Source organism: Helianthus annuus, chromosome 16, assembly GCF_002127325.2.
Source record: "Helianthus annuus cultivar XRQ/B chromosome 16, HanXRQr2.0-SUNRISE, whole genome shotgun sequence".
NCBI classification, from domain to species: Eukaryota; Viridiplantae; Streptophyta; class Magnoliopsida; order Asterales; family Asteraceae; genus Helianthus; species Helianthus annuus.
This window is the reverse complement of record NC_035448.2, coordinates 181,535,653-181,557,915: the sequence shown is the minus strand read 5'-3', so window position 1 is coordinate 181,557,915 and position 22,263 is coordinate 181,535,653. Positions and strand designations below refer to the sequence as shown.

General features: G+C 36.2%; 3 protein-coding genes and 2 long non-coding RNA genes across 6 annotated transcripts; 3 read left to right on the top strand and 2 right to left on the bottom strand.

The window, feature by feature from the left end:
• The first annotated feature begins 827 nt into the window (after window positions 1-827).
• On the top strand, window positions 828-1,436 carry LOC110920115. Its single transcript, XM_022164350.1, has one exon. It carries the CDS (start codon window positions 828-830, stop codon window positions 1,434-1,436), a length of 609 nt encoding a protein of 202 aa, XP_022020042.1.
• A 5,314-nt stretch (window positions 1,437-6,750) lies between these two features.
• Window positions 6,751-11,560, bottom strand: LOC110918310 (enoyl-[acyl-carrier-protein] reductase [NADH], chloroplastic). The gene is made up of 13 exons (XM_022162644.2): window positions 11,176-11,560; window positions 10,009-10,303; window positions 9,767-9,876; window positions 9,267-9,322; window positions 9,093-9,177; window positions 8,944-8,991; window positions 8,779-8,853; window positions 8,513-8,624; window positions 8,357-8,408; window positions 8,187-8,238; window positions 8,045-8,102; window positions 7,229-7,327; window positions 6,751-7,124 (listed from the first exon to the last, which is right to left on the bottom strand). The coding sequence occupies exons 2-13, from the start codon at window positions 10,280-10,282 to the stop codon at window positions 6,967-6,969; spliced, it is 1,179 nt and encodes a 392-aa protein (XP_022018336.1). The 5' UTR covers window positions 10,283-10,303; window positions 11,176-11,560; the 3' UTR covers window positions 6,751-6,966.
• A 2,551-nt stretch (window positions 11,561-14,111) lies between these two features.
• Window positions 14,112-15,310, bottom strand: LOC110918311 (probable carboxylesterase 6). Its single transcript, XM_022162645.2, has one exon. It carries the CDS (start codon window positions 15,300-15,302, stop codon window positions 14,244-14,246), a length of 1,059 nt encoding a protein of 352 aa, XP_022018337.2. The 5' UTR covers window positions 15,303-15,310; the 3' UTR covers window positions 14,112-14,243.
• A 233-nt stretch (window positions 15,311-15,543) lies between these two features.
• Window positions 15,544-16,968, top strand: LOC118487990. The gene is made up of 5 exons (XR_004883115.1): window positions 15,544-15,965; window positions 16,152-16,259; window positions 16,369-16,446; window positions 16,550-16,620; window positions 16,733-16,968. It is a non-coding gene; the product is annotated as an uncharacterized LOC118487990 (long non-coding RNA).
• Window positions 16,969-16,983: 15 nt separating this feature from the next.
• Window positions 16,984-20,288, top strand: LOC118487991. Of its 2 annotated transcripts, none has more exons than XR_004883117.1 (7): window positions 16,984-18,837; window positions 18,994-19,080; window positions 19,174-19,245; window positions 19,347-19,432; window positions 19,753-19,852; window positions 19,929-19,993; window positions 20,096-20,288. It is a non-coding gene; the product is annotated as an uncharacterized LOC118487991 (long non-coding RNA). The 2 variants fall into 2 exon arrangements; XR_004883116.1 differs by having other exon boundaries at window positions 16,989-18,837; window positions 19,323-19,432.
• Window positions 20,289-22,263: the final 1,975 nt, after the last annotated feature.

The following is a 22,263-nucleotide window of genomic DNA, read 5'->3' as shown; positions in this document are numbered from 1 at the left end:
CAAAAAGTCACAATATTGTGACTTTTTGGTCAGCTTTTAACTTTTCAAACTACAAATTACCAATATACCCCTTCTTTACCCCTTATATCTAAAAGAATGCCCATTTTAGTCATTTTATATCAATAAGCTAATCCAAACACTTTTTTTAAAAACTCCTTTTCAAAAAGTCCTTTTCCCAAAAGTCATTTTCCCCAAAGTCCTTTGTAACTATAATAAGCTTAGCCAAACATGCCCTAAATCCACCCTAGCTAGAGGTGTAAAAAAACCGGTTTTTTTAACTGTTTTTTTTTTTATAACCGGTTTTAGAACTGAACCTTCGGTTGTAGACCGGTTAGGGATATATATCTTCGAAACCGATTTTAAAACCGAAAATGGATATTGTTAAACTAAGTTATTGGTTTGTTGATTTATTTATTGTTAAGGGTATTCAATTGTAATTAGTATTATCTATATATAGGGCCTTTGTAATATCCTTTATTCAATAATACAATTTTATGTTCTGATTTGGTATCAGAGCAAATCAAATTCTAATTCATTCAAAAAAAATCACGACTCCTAACCCTAATACAGCCGCCAGTCAATTTTGACCTGCAACACAGCAACATAAAATCTGACCAGCAACATTATATACTCCAGCAGCAACACAGCAACAGAATTCCGACCAACAATATCATATACTCCAGCAGCAATACAGCAACAGTAAGTTTATCTCTTCAATTTCTTCATGGTTGTTATCACAACCTTCACTAACCAGGAGAAAACAACTCATAATTCCCACAAGTTCACTTTTACCCTAAAACCTACGAACTAATGATTACTGGAAACAGATGGTTGAACAGTTTCTGATCTCTCATAACCTTTTTGGTTATGTGGACGGGACGATTCCATGTCCGTCATCCAAGGTTACTACAGGAACCACTACCACCGACAATCCCAGCTCTGCTCCGTGGATCTCCAACGATGCTCATGTGCGTATGCTAATCATCTCTACTGTGTCTGAAGAATCATTTCAGCACGTTCAGGGACAGACCTCTCGTCAGGTATGGCTGTCTCTCGAACGTGCCTATGCACCAGTCTCCTCCTCACATGAATTCACACTTAAAAGCCAGGTTCTTCGAATCACCATGAAGGGTGATGAGAAACTTGCAGAGTACCTAAGTCGTGAATATGCAACCGCTCTAGCGAACATAGGTGAACCAATGAAGGATAAGGATCTAGCCATGCTTACTATCAGTGGTCTTCGTGAAGAATATAACGGTCTCAAGGCGAATCTTTTAGCCCGCTCTCCACCAATTAACTTTGATGAGCTTCATGGCCTTCTTTGCGACCATGATTACATGATTACCAAGTTTTTACCAACCCAAGCAACCAGCCCGCAGGCCTTTGTGGCTACGGCCACACCACAACCGCCACAGCCGAACTTGCAGGCCATTTAGAATCAACTCAGCAGTCTCCAACTAATGGCTGGTCAACTTGGTTACCAATTAAATCCAGTTACTCCAGCCTCCTCCCAACAGCCACGGGCTTTCTATGCTCCTCGGTCTTCCAACAATCATCGAGGAGGTCGTGGCAACCGTGGATCTTATCGAGGAAATTCTCGCAACAACAACACTGGTCGCAACAACAACACTGGTGGTTCTCGCCAATTCTCTTGGGCCTCTACTCAAAACATGGTGTATGGTCACTGCAACTGCTGTGGCATCGGACACCTCCCACCTCAATGTCCAAATCAATCAAATCAGCCTCGTATGCAGCCACAAGCCAACTATGCAACTCGTTCAGATGTTGATTCTCAGTCAGGCTTTACTTGGCTTCCTGACACGGGAGCTAATGATCATGGCACTCCAGATGTAGCTAGTCTAGACAACTCTGAGGCGTACTATGGTAACGACTCTCTCCTTGTTGGTAACGGTCAATCTTTACCTATTTTAAATATTGGCTCAACTAAAATTTACTCACCTAATAAAACCCTTGTCCTTTCCAACGTTCTTCATGTGTCCCTGAACTTCAACAAAATCTTTTATCTGTTCAAAAATTTTGTGTTGATAATGACGTTTTCTTTGAATTTCATGCTTCTCACAGGACCAAGTGAATTGGGCTTATATTCCATCAGTCTTCCTCAGCTCAAGTCTTGTCCAAAAGTTGCCTTTACTGCCACCAAAGCATCTTCCAACACCTGGCATCAACGCCTAGGCCATCCTCATGCTCAAGTTTTTCGTTCTGTTATTTCGCATTGTTCTTTACCTGTTTTAGACAAAATATCTACTGATTTATGTATTTCTTGTCAAATGGGCAAGTCTTCTAAGTTATCTTTATCAGACTCAACTTTTCGTAGCAAAAATTTCTTGGATCTTGTTTATTGTGATGTTTGGGGCTCTGCCCCTACTTTGTCTAGTGATGGTTGTCGTTTCTTTTTTGCTTTGTGTTGAACACCACTCTAGGTACATGTGGTTTTACCCACTAGTTCATAAATCCAATGTTTATCCTATTTTAACAAACTTTATTAAAATGGTTGAGCGACAATTTAACACCAAATTAAAAAGTATTCAATCGGACTGGAGAGGGGAGTTTCGTAGCCTCGCGTCCTACTGCTACAACCATGGCATACTTCACCGACGTACTTGTCCCCATACAAGTGAACAAAATGGGATTGTAGAACGCCGTCATCGACACGTTGTGGAAACGGGACTTACTCTCTTGGCACAGTCTAGTCTTCCTCAACGTTTCTGGCGATTTTCCTTTGAAACCGCCATTTATTTGATCAATCGACTTCCTTCTCGTGTCTCCTCCAACAAGTCCCCCTTTGAACACGTTTTTAAACGCAAACCTGATTATTCTTTCCTTCGAGTTTTTGGATGTCAATGTTTCCCTTATCTTCGTCCGTATAACCACCACAAAATCGAGTTTCGCTCTACCCCGTGTGTCTTCCTTGGTTATAGCCCTGTTCACCACGGTTACCGTTGTTTCGACCCTTGCACCGAATGGGTATATATTGTCCGGCATGTTTGTTTCAACGAACATGTTTTTCCCTACCATAAAGTCCCATCTACCGAATCAACATCCTCATACACCAATATACCATACATCTATGCTTTTCCAAACCCACCACTAGGTTTTCCCATCGAACCACCTCACTCCCGTCCACCCTCTGCTACTACCACTGATCAAATTCAGCCTACTACTACCGAACCCACTTCCACAGCTCATCATGATCCAACTTCCTCTCCGTCACCTATTACCGAACCCATTTTACATGCCCAGAACAGTCCTACGACCGACCCAACACCACAGCCCAATATATCCCATTCCAACCCACACCACACACTCGCCCCTCCAGCCTTGGGCCCAACCCCAAACCTACAACCCGCTATAACCCTGTTGCTTACACTACCCACCACCACGCACTCGCCCCTAACCGACCCTCGGGCGTTTTTTTTTTTCAAAAATAGGTCTGGAGCGTTTTGTTTAAAACGCCAAAATTTTAAATTATATAAGTCCGCCCCGCCAATTATTTTGCCTAAAAATCCCCTGTCCCAACCAAGTTTATTGTCAAAAATATTTATACATATTTTCGTATTGAGTTAAAAAAATGTGAAGAACGAGCTATTAGTAAGTTTTTATAATTGTTTATAAACTCTAAATAAATTTTGTTATTACTTTATATATAAATCAAAGTTGAGGGTTCTTTAGTTGTAATTCTTTGTCTAGGTACTTACCATTTATCCCTCATCATTATAAATGTTTTGGTCTTTATTTTTGTTAAACAATATTTAGCTTTTTTAGTTTTATGTGTAAGAACTCGTCATTTGAATGAATCAAGATATGTAGTTTTATTTGGATTTATTATTGTTTGACCCGAATCGAATATTAACCCGAACATAGAACCCGACACATAGCGACATGAAAATTTTGGTCCCATGACTCCCCCCTCCCCCCCCCCCCCGAAACTTTTCGTCAAGCTCCGTCACTATCGGGTACGGGTATGGAATACCCGGGTTTCTTTTCGGGTTAGGGTTTTGTGTGCACCGCTAACGTTAGTATTCAACATAAGTAATCTGCAACTTAAGTCCTTGTGGTTTACATGGATCTGCGAATTGAGCCCTTAACTTTTTTTTGGAGTAAATTGTCATTTTAGTACTTGAGGTTTGATCAAAATTGCCACTTTAGTTCAAATAGTTTTTTCTTGCCATTTTAGTCCAAATAGTTTTGTTTTCTGTCATTTTAGTCCCTGACTTTTGTCATTTTTTTTGCCATTTTCATCCAACCCACTAACTCTATTCAAAAAATTTAATTAACTTAGGTGATTTTTGGTCAAATCACATTTTTCTTTCTTTTTTTGCAGGTGCGATGGTATGGGGATGGTGTTGTGCCGGTTTACAGTGAAGATGATGGCGGTGGTTGTTGGTTTTACGATGATGGCGGTGGTGTTGGTTGATGACGTGGGTGGTGGAAAAGTGGTCGGTGGTGGTGGAAACGGTGGGTGGTGATGGTTGTGGGGTGGGTGGGTGGTGACGGTACAGGCAGGTGGTGGCAATGATAGAAGGTTGTGATGGGGTGGGTGCCTGGGTGGTAGGAGGGAGGAGGTGGTGGTGGTCGATGAAAATGGCAAAAAATGACAAAAGTCCCAGGGCCCAAAATGGCAGAAAAAGATAACTATTTGAACTAAAATGGCAAGAAAAAAACTATTTTGACTAAAGTGGCAATTTTAGTTAAACCTCAAATACTAGAACGGCAATTACTCCTTTTTTTGTCTCCTGAATCTATGTAGTTTACAATTTCTTGCACTATGAGCCCTTTAGTTGTTTCATTGTTAATTTTTTTTTTGTTTAAAATAAATTTATCTTTTTAATTTTGTAAATAAATTCCTATCGCCACCTTACAAGTTCAGCTATGTTAAACGATTGTCCCCTAGAAAAAAGAGTGAATTACAATTTCAGTCCCTGTGGTTTACACTCAATCACACATTCAGCCCTCATTTGAAAAAAAAATACGAACAATCAAGTCCCTGTGGTTATCGATTGCTCGCAATCAAGTCCCTCCATTAAACTTCTGTTAGTTGACCGGGGTATAACTGTCTTTTTGCTTATACTTCAAAAGGCATTTTGGTCATTTCGTCGTTTATAACCCATAGTGACATATTTCATCCTCTTCAAAACCCTAACCTGAACCATTCACTCTTCCCATTCCAGCTTCTCCAAAATCAAACCCTAACTCCGCGATCTATTCACCACATAATCAATCTATATAATACTAACGATTATGAATCAATATATAACTCTGAAAGTGGCATCTTCGAATCAAAATTTCACAATGTGTTTAATTTGTGATGAAACCCACAAACTTGGATCATGTTGAATTGTTGATGAATAAATACTTCAAACTGTACTTTCCAATGTGCATAATCAAATGTGGATGAGAGTTTTGGAAGCTGCCTCACTTCAGGCTCCCTCTCCCCTCTCTTTAACCACCGCATCTATCCTCGGCGACCTGTTGCAAAGTCCGGCAACAGCGGCATGTAAGCTCTGTCAAATCAGCAGAGCACCAAACTCCGGCAACTGCACCTCCGGCGGATACGACAACTACACAAACGTTTCAACTAATTCTTCATGAACTGTGAAAATATTGTTTTTGTATATAAACTTGTTTGTTTGTCCAATTGGTGATGGCGTCGTGTTCTCAATGTTAGTGTCGTGGATATTGTATCAATTTCTGCGTCTATTTCCTTCTCAACTGTTGTCGCATAGGATATAATAACTGCAGCCAATCATTCCTTTTAAGATCATATCTTTCACGAACAGTAGTTGTTTGAATCGTGGAATGCAGAAGGTGGTTTTTGATGGTGATGGTGAGTGGTGACTGAGATTGTGGTGGTGGGTAGAACTTTAAGGAGGGAATTGATTGAGAGCAATCGACAGTCAAATGGACTTGATTGTTCGTTTTTTTTTTTTTTTTTTTCAAATGATGGCTGAATGTGTGATTAGGTGTAAACCCAGAGAATGAAATCGTACTTTACTCAAAAACAATCTGGGTCCGCACTAACAAGAGATAATACCGTTTGATTGTTGTATATATTTTTTCTTATACAAATGTTGCTTTGAGTTGTGAAGGTAGTAGACCAAAAGAAAGAAAGTAATATATTACTGTATTCATTAGTTTTTGTATTATTTCATTGTGAAGTTTTGTATTATTTTATTGTGTTACCCGTACTGTAATATAAAAGTAGTTTTGTCCATTCATTTATCATAATATGTATTGAAGAACCTAAATAGTTCAGCCATCATGGTGTACTTAGTTTTAACGAATAAAAGATTAAAATAGACCCTTTAAATAAGATCCCAAACACCTCTAAGATTTTCCAGTTTTTTTTTCTCTTAAGACTATGCAGTGTGAGAGGGGCTTTAAGGGGCATGGAATGACTTGTGGCTGCCATGTCAGCGGAGGGGGTTATGTCCTTCAACACCCAAAAAGCACAGGTGAGAGAAGGCGTGGAAGGGCGGCATTCTTTTTCTTTTTTTCTAAATTAAACATTTTACATAAAAACCCACCAATCACAATAAAACCAAACATAAAACGATCAACTTTGCCCCCACACCTGTGAGAATTCCCCTGCCCCTCCCCCACGAGGCGATGTTCCAGGCGTGGAGGGGGGGGGGGGGGGTTCCACGCCACCCACACCGCATAGTCTAAGGGTGATGCAGAACACAGATCTTTATAATTCTCGTCCTTAATATACCATATGAGCTCACGCCATTAGAAATGAAAATGGATCACAACCAATTGAATTTCTTTTGTTTTTTTGTTTCCACCAAGCTCTAGAAATGCCAACAAATTATGACCATTACAATCAACAATGTCAAAATTAACCACCAACTTTCTCAATTCAATGTAAAATTGTGAACCCCAAATTAAGCAACTCAAAACAACTTTATTTGAAAAACCGAAGAAACGGTGTGCTTGTTCACTACCTTAATGTTTGGGGTCTCTTGGGATGTTAAGATCCTTAAATACAGGGCTGTCGACTCCAACTCCCATTGCATTCAGCCCGTTGTCTACATACAACACCGCCCCGGTGATGGCTGAAGCCAATGGTGATGCCAGAAAAGCAGCAGCATTTCCCACTTCCTCTGTTTCAATAAATTAATTTCCATCATTTTAAAAGAAAACAATTAGATGAAATGATCAGCTGACATTCATTATATTTGAGTTGCTTAATGAGATTCACACTGACCTGCTGATAATTCCTTTTGCAGTGGTGCATTCTCTAATGAGTAATCAATCATCATATCAATAAAACCGATCGCCTTGGCAGCACGACTTCTTAGTGGTCCTGGTATATTTTTACTAAAAATTAATACAACAATACCATATTTGTAACACTTAAGTTTTGGTATTATAAACGCACACACACACACATATAATATATACATAGGGGAATGATATATAGGAAACCCAAAGTTATTGAGAAAACCCCGGAAACTCAACATCCCAATTTTTTTGAAAAAAATAACACATGTGATATACCAATTTTTAAGGGTTTTGAGCAAAAAAAAAAAGTCAAAAAAGCACCGACAAATTTTTGAAGAAAAAATAAACAAGTTCCTGTGTAACATATGTAACAGTCACGTTACGCACTATTACGCAGAAACATGTTTTTTTAAATGGCTCGGCACTTTATTGATTTTTTTTGTGCAAAACCCTTAAAACATGTATATTACATGTTATTTTTTCATAAAAAAATTTGTTATATAGGAGTTTCCGGGGTTTTCTTTCTCTCTCTCTCTCTCTATATATATAGAGAGAGAGGGGTGGGTGTGTATATATAGGGGAAGGATATATAAAAAACCCATAAATACTGAGAAAACCCCGGAAACTCCAACCTCCCTTTTTTTTTTTGAAAAAAAATAACACATGTAATATACATGTTTTTAAGGGTTTTGAGCAAAAAAAAAAAAAAATTAAAAAAAACGTCAACCAAATTTTTTTTTTTGAAATATAAACAAGTTGTGTACGGATCAGAACGATTGTAGCAAAAGTGTTGTAGTGCCTGCAGATATCGTGTTGACTCTGATTCCATGTTTTCTTCCAGCTTCAAATGCCAAAACCTGTGTTTATTAATTCATAATTACAATTACTGAAAGCCAATTAAACGCCACCATGAAGAAATAAATTGGGATATAGGAACTAACTTGTGTGTCACTCTCCAAACCAGCCTTGGCTGAACTCATACCTCCACCATATCTGCATTTACAAAGGCGCAATTAACAACCAACGATTGTTTCTAAAGATAATTTGAGAATTTAAAAGAACATTTCCAAATTCCAATTGAAATAATAATGGTAAAGTAAAAAAAAATTACCCTGGTATGATCCTTTCAGAAGCAATGTAGGTCAGAGAAATTGAAGCACCACCTGCGTTATAATAACTAATCTGTAAGCTCAAGTTTGATGATTAGAATCATGACTTTGACCAGTCAAAAGGCAAACGTAGATGAGCTTTCAGACGTGAATCATACCTGGGTTCATTATTGGGGCAAAATGCTGAAGCAAAGATACATAAGAATAGCTTGACGCTGATATGGCAGCAAGATACCCATACCTTGATGTTTCTAAGAGAGGTTTGCTAACCTGCAAAATACAAGTCTCAGTTCTGACCCGTTTACTTATGAATGAATCGGTTTGGGTCGTGTTTTTATCTCATATGGGTCAAATCAACCAATTGACCCATGTGCTTATAAGTAACTAGCATCAGTAAGAAAAAGGAACAACGTCCAAAGCATACCTCGGGTCCATTGGCTAATGAATGCACAAGAATGTCGATGCTTCCAAAATCCTCTTTCACAGATTCGGCTACTTCCTGCAAAACGTAAATTTTCGCTTTTTTCAGGAATGTTTGACTTCGCATAGCAGTGAGAATGACTCAAAACACGATTCATAAAATGGCTACCTTAACAGTCCACTTTGAGGACCCCGCATAACGCTTGTTTGTTTTCACCTGCATAATCAGCATAATGGTCATGTAATACACGAGATTTCATTCTTTTTTATTTTTTATTTTTCGCATAAATTGCCGAAAAGTCAAGAGTGTGGACTTACATCCTCAGGAACATCTTCAGGAGTATCATAAACGGCATCTAAGGGGTACACTTTAGTAATTTCCATCAACGAACCATCAGGCAACCTAACACGACAAATGGCACTTACTGATTAGTTGACCAATCAAAATATTATCTAATAGTAAGTGAAAAACTGGTGGAAATATACACTTACACACGTGATTCGTCAAACTTTCCCCTTCGAAGACTAGTCTCAAATATGTTAAGTGCCTAAAAAGGTGAATAGTCATCAACAACAAATACGTTTTAAAAAGCATGAAGATATTTGGTAGAAGTAGCAATTTCGACCCATTTACTTATGAATGGGTATGGGTCAATTCGGGTTGTGCTTGATCAGAAACGGGTTAAATAAAAAAATATAAGATAAAAGGGGAACAGTTAAAATGGATTGAATAGGTCACTCAGCCTAATTTTTTATGCGCACAACCTCCGAAATCAATTTATTAGAAGATTCGGATAATTCTTGAAATAATACTACATTTATTATTTATTATTATAAATAAACGCGTTAGTTATTTACAAAAATATTTAAGATGAACAAAACTATGACAGCTGGTCAACCCAACCCAGCCCATTTCGACCAGTTTTAAAAACGACCCGTTGCCCACCTCTAATCTACGATTAGGATTAACCGATTAAGGATCATTAACATACCGGGACCCACGTGCCAACAAGAATCTCAGCACCAGCAGCAGCTAGAGATTTGGCTATTGCCCAACCATATCCATTATCATCAGCTATACCCGCAATGAATGCCCTCTTCCCTTAAAAAAAGCCCACAAGGTTATTAAATCATAACATAACTTATTATTTTTAACAAGGAAATCAAGTGTTTTCTTGCTACAACGTTAACACATGTCTTAAATATATTATCCACAATGACCCATTAAACTTACCTCTTAAATCAACAGGCAGCCCTGGAAGGGGCTTTGTGTCACTGGAAGCCGACACAGCTTTTGTGATCACCCTTTCAAATCTCGAATCACTAAATTTAACATTTTGAGATGATAATTTTGTAGAAGCAATGTGACATGAGCTTCTAAGCTTTGCACATGATGCACCTTTCGCACCACTACTGAAATCTGCAATGCTTGACTTTGACACTTGATGAGAAGAAAAGGCAGAGGCTTTTGCAATAGCAAGATGCATATTAGTAATATTTGTTGTCATTTCAATAATCCAATCCTAAACCTGCATATTCATGCAAGAATCATAACAATTAGCATAATTCTCATACGTATGTAAGTAGAGAAGTATCAAGAATCTTCACCTATCATTTACTCATTTACAAAATTGAGTTTTACAATCAAGCATGTAACTTTTTTAATTAAAGAAATGAAATTAATTTCTTCAAATTTCATGCTCACATGGGTCATTCTCTATTCTAAATTTACTTTGTTTGACATAAATCATCATCTTTATTTTCCCTAAATTTGAATCTACTCAATATAATACTAAATTCAAGAAACATTAAACCATATTATAAACATCTTAGGCTGTTTGGTTTCTTCTGAATGGTTAAGTGCTGAACCAGTAAGAGGTCTGAACCATTAAGTGCTAAACCAGAGATCTGAACCATTAAGAGCTAGTATAATGCTTAAGCGTTCAGAGGCAAATTTCTGACCAATTCAGATTAGAGATCTTAACCATTCAGAGGCAAATGTCTGAACCATTAAGACATCCGCTTGTGAAACAAACACTCTGAACCATTAAGTGTTGAACCAGTAAGATGTTTGAACCCCGTTAAGAGCCAAACAAACAGCTACATCATAAAGATGAAACACATAGATTGAATAACTTTTAATTTCATAAATCAACCAAAAAATGGTAACTATAATGAACAGAAACAGATGTTCATCAAGTAAAAATCATCTAAGCGTAAATTGCAATTACATATGAAAATCTTATAACGAAATCTGCATTTTCTAGCTAAATAAAAGACAAAAGTAGATCAATGCAACAATAACAGAAACAAAACTAAGATGAATTGATGTATAACTTCAATGAAGAACATAAGGGATTGGAAGTAATGTAAGTATTAGGAAGCGAGTGGCGTGACATACCTCTCCGATCAGGGGAAATGTGGAGCAATGTTTGAAGGTGGTGTGTATGAAGGTATAGATAGATATATATGAGTCGATGATTACAAATTTCGATCAAAACGATGAATGATGGTCTTTGTGAGGGCCGTTGGGAAGCTTTGGAAGTATCGAAAAGGAAACAGGTGAGGATTGGGTGAGAGTTTTGGGATTCAAACAGGGTTTTAGGGTTTTTAAATGTTAACCTACTACTTTATTTCTTTATTTATCTTTTTTTTTTTTTTTTGTTTAAAGGCCAACATAATTGATTCTCGAGCACTCTAAGGACACCTACCGGACCAAACAGAATACTCTATGAGTAACCCGAGTTCACCATCAATTCTGAAGAAAACCCAATAACTCACCCGCCTGTAGGCATGACTGTGAAATTATCGGTAAAACTTGTTTGGCTCAAGGATCAAACCCATGTTTCCCTGAGACTCCTATCATTGTCCACCAGTGGCTCACTCTGACCAAGTGTGAGTTGAACCTTCATCTCCCAAAAGAAATGCAAGTCTTCCATCATTTGATCTAGAGATCATTGACAATGGTCTTATGTCGGTGTTAGTTCGATAGTGTATAACAACTAATAGAGAAAACCTAAACGTCTAAAAATTTCTAATTTAAAAACATAAAGAAAAAAATTATATTTTATATTTCATATTTCATATTAATTAAAATAACTTTTAATATTGTCTATGTATTAAAGTAAGCTAAGTTCACTTGAAAGTATACCATCCCTACTTCTTTAGGGGATGTGCATCTTAGGTACTTCTTTATTCTTTCGTTTATCTATTATTTTTATTTTATTTTGTTTTTTTTTTAATAGAAAGAGGAGCACTATATTATTTCAATCATAAGAAAAAAAAACAACCTCTAGCCGGGAGCTAGAAGCAAACATACATTGACTATTGACTTTGCAGTAATCAACTATTACATCTACACCACCAATACTATAACATTTACACCACCAATACATCAGTTCTCTCTTCTAGGATACTCCAGTTTTGATCTTTACTTCAACTAGAGAAATGTACACTCCTTGATTTCCTCCATTAGATTGTTGTTTGAGATGCGGTAGCTCCCCTAAAGACCTTGTTATTCTTGAAGGTCCAGATCTAACAAAAAGATAATTAATAATAGTGAAAAGTAGATATGTATAACTAGTTTGAGGATCCTGTATATTAACCCAGAAGTGTGAGAAGTGTATTATAACACTATATCTAACACTATATAACACCATATAAACACCGTATGACACGATGTAACACCATATAACACCATATAACACTATGTAACACTATATAACACTATATAACAAATATAACACTATATTTTATCTGATAGCATGTCTATGATAGATGTATAGTGTTATATAGTGTTACATAGTGTTATATGGTGTTACATAGTGTTATACGATGTTTATATGATGTTATATAGTGTTATAATACACTTCTCACACTTCTGGATTAATGTACAGGATCCCTACCATGTATAACTATTTTATTATGGATAACCAGTAGGAAAAAACCTCTATAAGTCCACCAAAGACCAAACTTCCAAAGTAAGGGTCAAATAAATAGAAACTTTTGGATTGATATTAAATTAATTAATCTACTATAAACCAGCCCATTAAAAACTCTAAAAGTTCAGCCCAACACTGTTCATATCTCTTGAACTTAACTAATACATAAGCTAGCCCATTAAAATTCTACAACTCCAGCCCAACACTGTTCATGAATCTTGTAAGTAATTATTTAACCAGCCCATTGAAAATTCTAAAAGTCCAGCCCGATACTGTTCATCTATCTTGAATTTAACTAATAAATAAAATAATAATAATAAATAATAATAAATAATAAATAATAATAAATAATAATAATAATAATAAATAATAAATAAGCCAACCCATTAAAATTCTACAAGTCCAGCACAACAGTGTTCATGAATCTTGTAACTAGTTAATAACTAGGGGATAACCCGTGCTTCGTAGCGGATTATAGAGGTGTAAAAAAACGGTTTTAGAACCGAAACCAGGAAAAAAACCGAAATCGTTTTTTTTTAACCGGTTTTAGAACCGAACCGAACCGCCGGTTAGGATTCTTGATCTGAAAAACCGGTTAATAACCGAATCCGGTTTTAAAAAACTGGTTAAAACCCGTTTTTTTTTTGTGTGCAAAAACTAGTTAAAAACCGATCCCAACCGGTTACATCGGTTATTGTTTTGGACTTGAAAAACCGGTTGGTAACCGAAACCGGTTATAAAAAAACCGGTTTTCATTTTGGATGAAAAAAAAACCGGTTCGGTTAATAACCGGAACCGGTTTTTGAAAAAACCGAACCTCTAGCGGGCTAACAAGAATTCGATTGGTATTGTTATGCCTTATTATGGTACCGATACTCACTATAGCAACCGAAAAAAGAAACCCAAAAATAAAGTGCTACTATGTCTAAAAGAATATTGGCACATATTCTACATTGATCGGAAAACCATAAAATGAATGTTGGTTTCGATGATATCGATGCTAATTGTTGTTCGGTCAGAATTAATACGGTTTGTCAGAAAAGATAAAACAAAAAAAAAGCCGTGCCATGACAAAAACGATAGCTACACATAAAAAACACATTACGTCTAGTAGGGTTTAACTCACGCTACACCGCAGAAAGAACGTATGTTAAAAAGGGTTAAAATGTTAGTGATTTAAAATGTTAAAATGTAAAAGTATCAAATACAAGATAAAAATAAAAGTAAATTGGTTTCATCAATAAGGCAAACCATGGTTGTGTGTTTATCGAATGGCAGTCAGTCCCCCTAGGCACTTGCATATACGATTAAAAGTTATTCCATTACTTGTCGAACCATTTTTAGTCTTAGATGTCTATAGACTATCGTTACAAAATGTTTCCGTAAGAGTCAACGATTACAAAATGATTCTTTATTCTAATACATTAATCAGATTCAACTTCATGAAACGATACATAATTTTAACTATAACTACTACAACTACAATGATACATCAATAGAAAAACATGCACCACTTACAACAACTTATTTAGTACTTTCCAACAAACTGGGAGATCCGTTGAACCAATTTATGAGTCTGCTCCGAGGCATTAGGATCAACATCAACAGCTATTTTGTTAAGATAAAAGCTATGTCCAACACCATCACTCACCAACAACTCAATCTCCTTCTCATACTTCTTCATCCAATCATAAAACTCCATCTCCGTCGCAACCATCAGGTCCTCCTCCGCCACACACAGCAGATACGGCGGCAGATCAACCTCCTCCATCGCCTCCCCCATCGGACACGTTATCGGGTGGTCTTTCGTGCTACCTTCCGGCAGCCCCATGTTCAAAAACTTGTCCAACATGTCAAGAGTTAGCATTGGAGATTGCGGTTTTTCCAACTCCGACTTGCTTCTAACCGACCGGACAAACCCCGGGTGGATCAGGATTGCTCCCGCGAGTCTCAACGGGTGGAGGTTTAAGTTTTTGGTGGCGGTTTGTTTCGCAAGTTGGTGGACTATGTTGCCACCGGTGCTGTCTCCAATGAGGAAAACACGGTTGAAGTCTCCCTTAGTGGACAGCTGTGAATCGTACGTTTTATGATTTGCCACGTCTCTGAGCCAGAGAAGGGTTGAATACCCGTCCTCGATGGCTGCAGGGAGGCGGTGCTCCGGGGCGAGACGGAGGTATGTGCTGATGATTATGGCTTTGGATTCTCGGGCGAAACGTGTGTAGAAGTTATAGTACATGAGCCAGTCTGGCTGGCTTATGCAAAATCCTCCACCGTGGAAGTGGAGGATTATGGGCAGTTTGCCCGTGTCTAGTTGCTCGGGCAGATAAACCCGAACACGAAGGTCGGGTTTTACTGCATCGAGCAATAGATCACGGGTGGCAACACCGTCAATAAAATGGTCGTGTGGTGGGACATGATCGGACATGAACTTGAATTGTGGTGGTCCGGTCCATGTGCGGTCAACGAAACCGTCGTCGTAGACGGTCAGCCAGCCGGAAATATGGTTGGTTACTTTTCTCTCGGTAGCCATTGTTTGTTGGTGTTGTTTTTTGTTTGAGAAGATGAAGGGATTGGTGTGTATATACATAATATATATAGCAGATGGAATGGTTGTTAGCCACTTAGGTTATAGCCTAGTGGCAGGCAAATCAATTTTCAATTGTTAGGAGGTGTAAGTATTTAAGGGGGAAAAATTAGCCGTTAAAAAAAAGATGAAATAGTTGTTAGAGGCCAAAGTATTTAAGGGGAAAAATTAGCCGTTAAAAATAAAAATGGAATGGTTGTTAGAGGACGAAGGTAAAGACGTGGTAAGTGTATAAATTATCTATACTATCTATAATAAGAGATGATCCGCTGATGTAAAACTGCCTATGTGTCAACTCCTAAGGTATGCCATGTGTACATGCTGATGTCATAATTCCTTTTTGTATATATAGATTTTTCAATTTTTATGTATTATTAATTGTTTTATTTTAAACATGCTTGCTGAAATGTTTGGGCGGTGAAATCAGTGTTCAAAATTTTCATTCAAATTTCAAAATTCAAATCATAACTTTAATCCTCCTCTCTCACTCTCAAATATATTCTAACCTTCATTTTCAAAATTCAAACCGTCAATCTTCACACCTCTCTCTCTTCAACTTCTCAAATCTCCTGAGTTTTCAAGTGGCACCCAGAGCAGCCGCAACCTTCCGCCGTACGCCACCACCGCCACCAATTCCGGCCACCACTACCTCCACCTCTCTCACCGGTAAGAAGTATAATTGACTTTTCTGATATTTGATGGATCTTATATAACTGTAAAGTCTAATTAGGTTTTATTCAGTAATTTTTATGAATTTTGATGTGTCTGATCATATTGTAAAGTCTAATTAGGTTTCAGTCAGTGATTTTTCTTAATCTTGATGCATCTGGTCATATTGTGAATTCGAATTAGGTCATGTTGTAAGAAATTTTGAAAGTTGATTCAGTTCTGATAGAAGATGCGCAACGTACTTAAAGTTCAGCATATTCATCACGGCCGTGTAACCTGCATCCTCACAGCGTAATTCTCTCTCTCTATTTAGCCCTAATTTCAGTTCATCTTTGACAGATTTACATATTCGTTAAAATTTCCGTTTATGTATTACAATATTAAGCTATTTGTGATTCAGCTATTGGCGAATGATACAAGAAATGTCAAAGCTCTTTATCGGGGAGGTCAAGCATATAAAAATTTAGGGCAACTGCAAGTGAGTTATCTTTTTTAATTTGTCTTTCTTAATTTAGGTTGAAAGATTATGTCTCCATTGTTAAACATATACAAGGATCTGATCAAGTTTGTAAAATTTTTAGGAAGCAGTGTCTCACTTGTCCAAAGCACTTGAACTTTCTCCTGATGATGAAACCATTGCACATGTTTTAAGGTATAATGTTTTTTTATCACTTGTGTGCTTTCATTTTTTTATATCTTTTATTTATTTATTTATTAAATAAATAAATAGAAAAATTAAATTGAATTGAATTGAATTGGTGTAGGCTTTGCAGAGTTGCTTTTGAGAAGGAAAAGTTTCTTTTTTCACATCATTTAGTAAATAATGCATAACTTTTACGATATAAACTCAAAATCAAAAAAAATCCTAATTGACTTTTAATGTAACGGTTTGAATTCAGGATTCTATTAAGGGAGATTAGAGGATGAGCTCGATTTGCCTACTTGTCACGTTCTTAGTTATTAAGGGACATTAGAGGATGACCTCTGTTGAAGAAGCAACCAGTGAGAGTGTTTTGGTGGAAAACTTGGAGGGGTCGGTGACGTTGTCGAGGTTGTCAGGAAATGCTAAGTGATAGCATTTCCTGACAACCCTCGACAATGTCACCGACCCTTCCTAAAAATTCCATTACCTGAACCTGTATCATCTCAACTGTGTTGATTGACCCTGTATGTGTTGTTAGATTAAGATTCAATTATGATTTTTTTGATTTTGAAAATTGATCGGTTCAGTTTTGATCATCTGAGGCTATGATGTCGAGATCTGGCGTTGGGTGTAATCGATGTTTACTAACCGATGATAATTAGATCGATGTCAAAAAAGGGATATTCAGGGGGTGTTTGGCCTAGCTTTGTTATCTAAGCTTATAGCTTTTTTAGATTATTTTTACAAAATAAGCACTAATAGGTGTTTGGTTTAGCTTTTTAAGTTTATGCTTATTAGCTTATATAAGCTAATTACAAGAAGCTTATGGAAACATGGTTTTTTAGCTTATTTGAAGAAGATGGTTTTTTACTCATTAGACACAATGATATTATACCCCTTCCCATAATACAAAATAACTTAACAAACAACTAAAGATTAATTATTAATTATCAACTTGTAGAATATAAGGTAATCTAAACACTTAAAAATAGGTTATCAAATGAAAGAAAATAAGCATAAGCTACTTTAAAATATAAGCATAAGCCAAAAAAATAAAAGCTAGGCCAAACACCTCCTCAGTCAATGATGTTGATGAGATTCTTCTCACCTGAGACTAAAAAATCTGTTTGAACAAAGTCTGTTTGAACAAAGTTAAACAACTGTTTGCAAAACTATGATTCTTAGTGGTTCAAAAGTCTGTTTGACTAAAGTCAAACCACTGTTTGCAAAAAATGCAACCACTGTTTTCTTCACAAAACACTGTTTAAATCAACAGTGGTTTCAAACATCTGTTTTCATCCATCTGTTGACCAAAGTCAAACCACTGTTTGTAAAAAATGCAACCGCTGTTTTCTTGATAAAACACTTTTAACTCAACAGTGGTTTCAAACATATGTTTTCATCCATCTGTTGAAACAGATGTATCAACCGCTGTATCAACAGATGTATCAACAACAATGGTTTTAAATTGATGAGCATTAGTTATGAAAAAATAATACAAAATCATATTGAAAAAATAATACAAAATCATATTTGCTTTCATTGTTCTATATTCTATGATCGTAAATCTTGAAACATCTCTTGGTACAAGATCCTTCCTTTTTTGGGTATAGCGTTCCATAAACTTTTCATCTTCGTTTCTTAAAATATAACCGATGATAATTAGATCGATGTCACCTAAGGAATATTCAGTCAATGATGTTGATGAGATGCTTCTCACCTGAGACTAAAACTATGATGAAACAAACGTCTGCCCGAATATAAGCGAGGTCTGACATTTTCGAATCATTTGTATTACTTTAGCAAATCATTTAGTGTTGATCGTGATGATGAATAAAAATGAATTCAAAGTGCATTTTTCTTGTGCTTTCAAAATGAGGTTATGATGATTTTGCAAAGTGTCAAAAAATCTACCATGACGATAGCATTATGGTATGGCAAGGTCGTAGGATGGCAGTTGTTCATGCAACCTCTCTTGCAGCCATGGTGTTGTCATCTTTATGCACAATCTGAGCCTGCCATTCTAACAATATAAATGTTTTGCAACTTCGAACACATAAGACAACGTTTTTTAGATTGCAAGTGATATTCAGTCAATGATGTTGATGAGATGGTTCTCACCTGAGACTAAAAGTATGGTGTTTTCCAAGAATTCCATAGTTGGCGGTGCTCCGAGAGTGGTGATATATATAAGCTATCCACATTGAAGGAGCTTAGAAGCGACTGGTAATTTTGCCTACGTGTCATTATATTAGCTATGCCACATTGACTCCGCTGATGTCATAATTCCACATTGACTCCGCTGATGTATATATAATCTGTTTTTTAGTTGTTATTAAATTGAAAAATTTTTCTGATTTTAACGTGTTTTGATGATAATAGCAATTTGCTGATTACGATGATGGTTAGCTTGATAAGCAGGAAAGCGGTGTACACATGTGGAGGCTGCGGTGCAACACTTCAAGTTTGGTAAGCATATAACTAACTACTTGTGTTTTGTTTTTTTTTTTTTTGAACATTTTGTTTGCTTTTATGTTTTAAGATTTTAACGTGTTAATACAGCCAGAAAGCGGAATAACAGTACAATTGACATCACATCACACAGACCAAACAACAATTCTTCAGGAAAAACCGGTTAGTGCGTTCAGAAGTTAATAATCTGAATTATGGATTGGTATTAAGATGTTTGTAAATTGGTTCTTTGTTGTCAGCTGATGTTGAGATTCTTGAATCAGTGAAAATCCGGTGCCATATAATTAAGTACAGGTTATACTTCAAGCTTTCTCGCTCTCTTTGCAGGCGAATAGGTTGACTCGATGAGGTATGAAAAACAAGATTGATAAATTTAGTGAAAATGTGATTGAAAGATGATAACCCAGTATTTGAGGATCTCATTCTATAGCCTCGATAAATTCAGGGGTGGTTTCAAATAATGCTTCCTAGATGTTTAAAGACCGACAAATGTCCACAGAAGCAGTACTTTTAACATTTGTCGATCTTTGTTGGTTTTCAAATATCTAGGAACCATTATTTGAGAACACCCTTGCATTTATCGGAGTTGTAGAATGAGATCCTCTACTGTTGGGTGATCATTTTTCAAACCCATTTTCCCTAAATTTATCCATTTTGTTTCTCATGCAGGGATATAATCTGTTTTTAGTATTTGATTTGGCTGATGACCCATGTTCAAGGATGACTTATGTTTCAGACTATACAAAGATTGCCTTTTGGTTATCATAAGGTTAAATTTTAAATTAATTGTCTCATTCGTTAATAAGCTTATAATTATACTTAAGCCATTAAATTCTTGACGTTAGGTCTCAATGCACCTAATGACAGCAACCATCATTGAGCCATCACATTCTTTCCGTTTACATTTCAGGTAACGGTTTTCCTTAATACATCTCAAAACTTAGGTTGTTATATATGATTTTTCAATGTGGTTTTGAAACTTACGTGATAGTAATTGTCAATTGAGTTTCAGGTGCGTTGGGTATTGAGATCAACAAATTTAGCGCCACTTGCAGATATGGGTTCAAGGTCAATATTTGGCTTGAAACAGAGACAGAGGACTTTTGTTTCTGAATGTTTTATAGCTGAACTTATGACTTGTATGCCTAATGTTTTTGTCAATTCATAACTATAGATGTAGGAAAAAACTTTGCACATTATAAACTTTGCACATTATAAACTACTTAGTTTATTTCTATATTAAACATGTACATTAACACATACTGTCTTTAACATTGTTTTATAAATATATGTAACTAAACGCAAAGAATTTAAATGATATATATGAGAATGTGAATCCATTAAATAATTTCACATCATATTTTACATATAAACGTAGGCTTACATTCAATGCTTACGATGTACCCACGTCCATCGGACGGGTGTTTTAAGTTGGTTCATGTTTTAATTATTAGACAATATAAAATTATGTCATGCTTTCATTTTATACAATTTATCAATTAGTTAGCTAATTTCTATATCAATCATGAACTAATATTTTTTTCTTAACACAGTAATAAAATTTTTATGCCCTAGGTAATTATTAGACAGTGTTTTCAAACCATTGTTTTGGGTTAAAACAAGTTTTGAATGCACTTTTGGGTTAAAACAGTGTTTGAAACCACTGTTGGGTTAAAATAGTGTTGTATATATGTTTTGAAACTTACATGATAGTAATTGGGTTATATATGTTTGAAACAGTGTTTGAAACCAGTTTTGGGTTAACAGTGTTTGAAACCACTGTTGGTTTAAAACAGTGTTTGAAACCACTGTTAGTTATATATAACACGGGGCAAGAAAATTGATATATCGAATTTAGTTATATCTGTTACACATCCCAAAAACAAAATTACAATAACATCGTAACGGTACGTGACTGTTAAAGTTCTACTTAAGAAAACCAAATTTGTCCACCTAGGATAACCATCAAAAGATAAAGCAATAAATCCTAAAAACATGACCATAAAACATATTAACAAACTTCAAAATGTACTTTGCCACCTATCACACTTTTTTCTTCTACCAGCTCAAACCTCAATACTTTGTCCACAGACATTCCCGTTTTAGCCAGAATCTCATGCTAGTCCGTAACCATTACCAGATGGGTGTCATCAGCAGGTTGTCTATCATCTTTTCTTTTCTGACACGTAGGGGTACAAGAAACTTCACATGACCAAATGACAAAACTGCACAACCGTACCTATTTAGCTGGTTGTTTCTTACAAACTTCTTTGGTATCGTCTGTAAAAGTAAATCAATATGGTAGTACTATTCATTCTTCATAACCGTTAGTTTAAGTAATAGTTAAAGACAAAATTATAATGAAAATAACTTATAAAAAGAAAAGTTGTTATGTAAATACCAGGAAGTTTGTCTTTATCACATGATATTGAATCTATTTCTTGTATGTGGGACGCCTTTTGTTGTGTCTGTGGTTGCTACGGCTGCATTGATGTTCAGCCGTTACTTGCAGTCCTACCCCATTTTTTTTGAAAATGTTAACATTGAAGTTAAAATGGTCTGCTGCGGTACTTCCCATCCATTGAAACAACAACTGGCAGCCCTCCTCAATTTCATTCTCAAAGCAAAATGTGGTCCATCCTGAGCCCATAAAACCAGCAGCTAAACCTTTTGGATTTTCCGGAGTGAAAACATAACACACATCAACCGTTGAACTTTGTTTAGGTCCGTGTACTTTTGCAAGTAAGTGATCAATCTTTACTTGCCTATCTGACAACAACCACAGCAATCCATGCGGTAAATCCTACAATTTTGATACATTTCAGAAACATTATATTACATTTTACAAACAATCCAACATATATATTATAACTTTATTTTCAAAAAAATAGATACTGACAGAATATAAAAACAAGATAGCAAACTTTAACCTGCTTATAGTATGTTTCCTCCGAAGCACGTACCAAGCAACCATGCACATAATCTTTTCCGTTGTCATCCTTTCTTATTTCAAAACCCTCATTGCTCAGAACAGATACTTCAAATTTGGCTTCTTTCAGTTTTTTTTGAAACAAAGCTTCGCTATATTCTTGTGTTTGTGAGATTCAACAAACCGTATCCATTGAGAACCATGTATCTTTTTATTTCTATGACCCATGTTTTGTACACAAACTTTATACT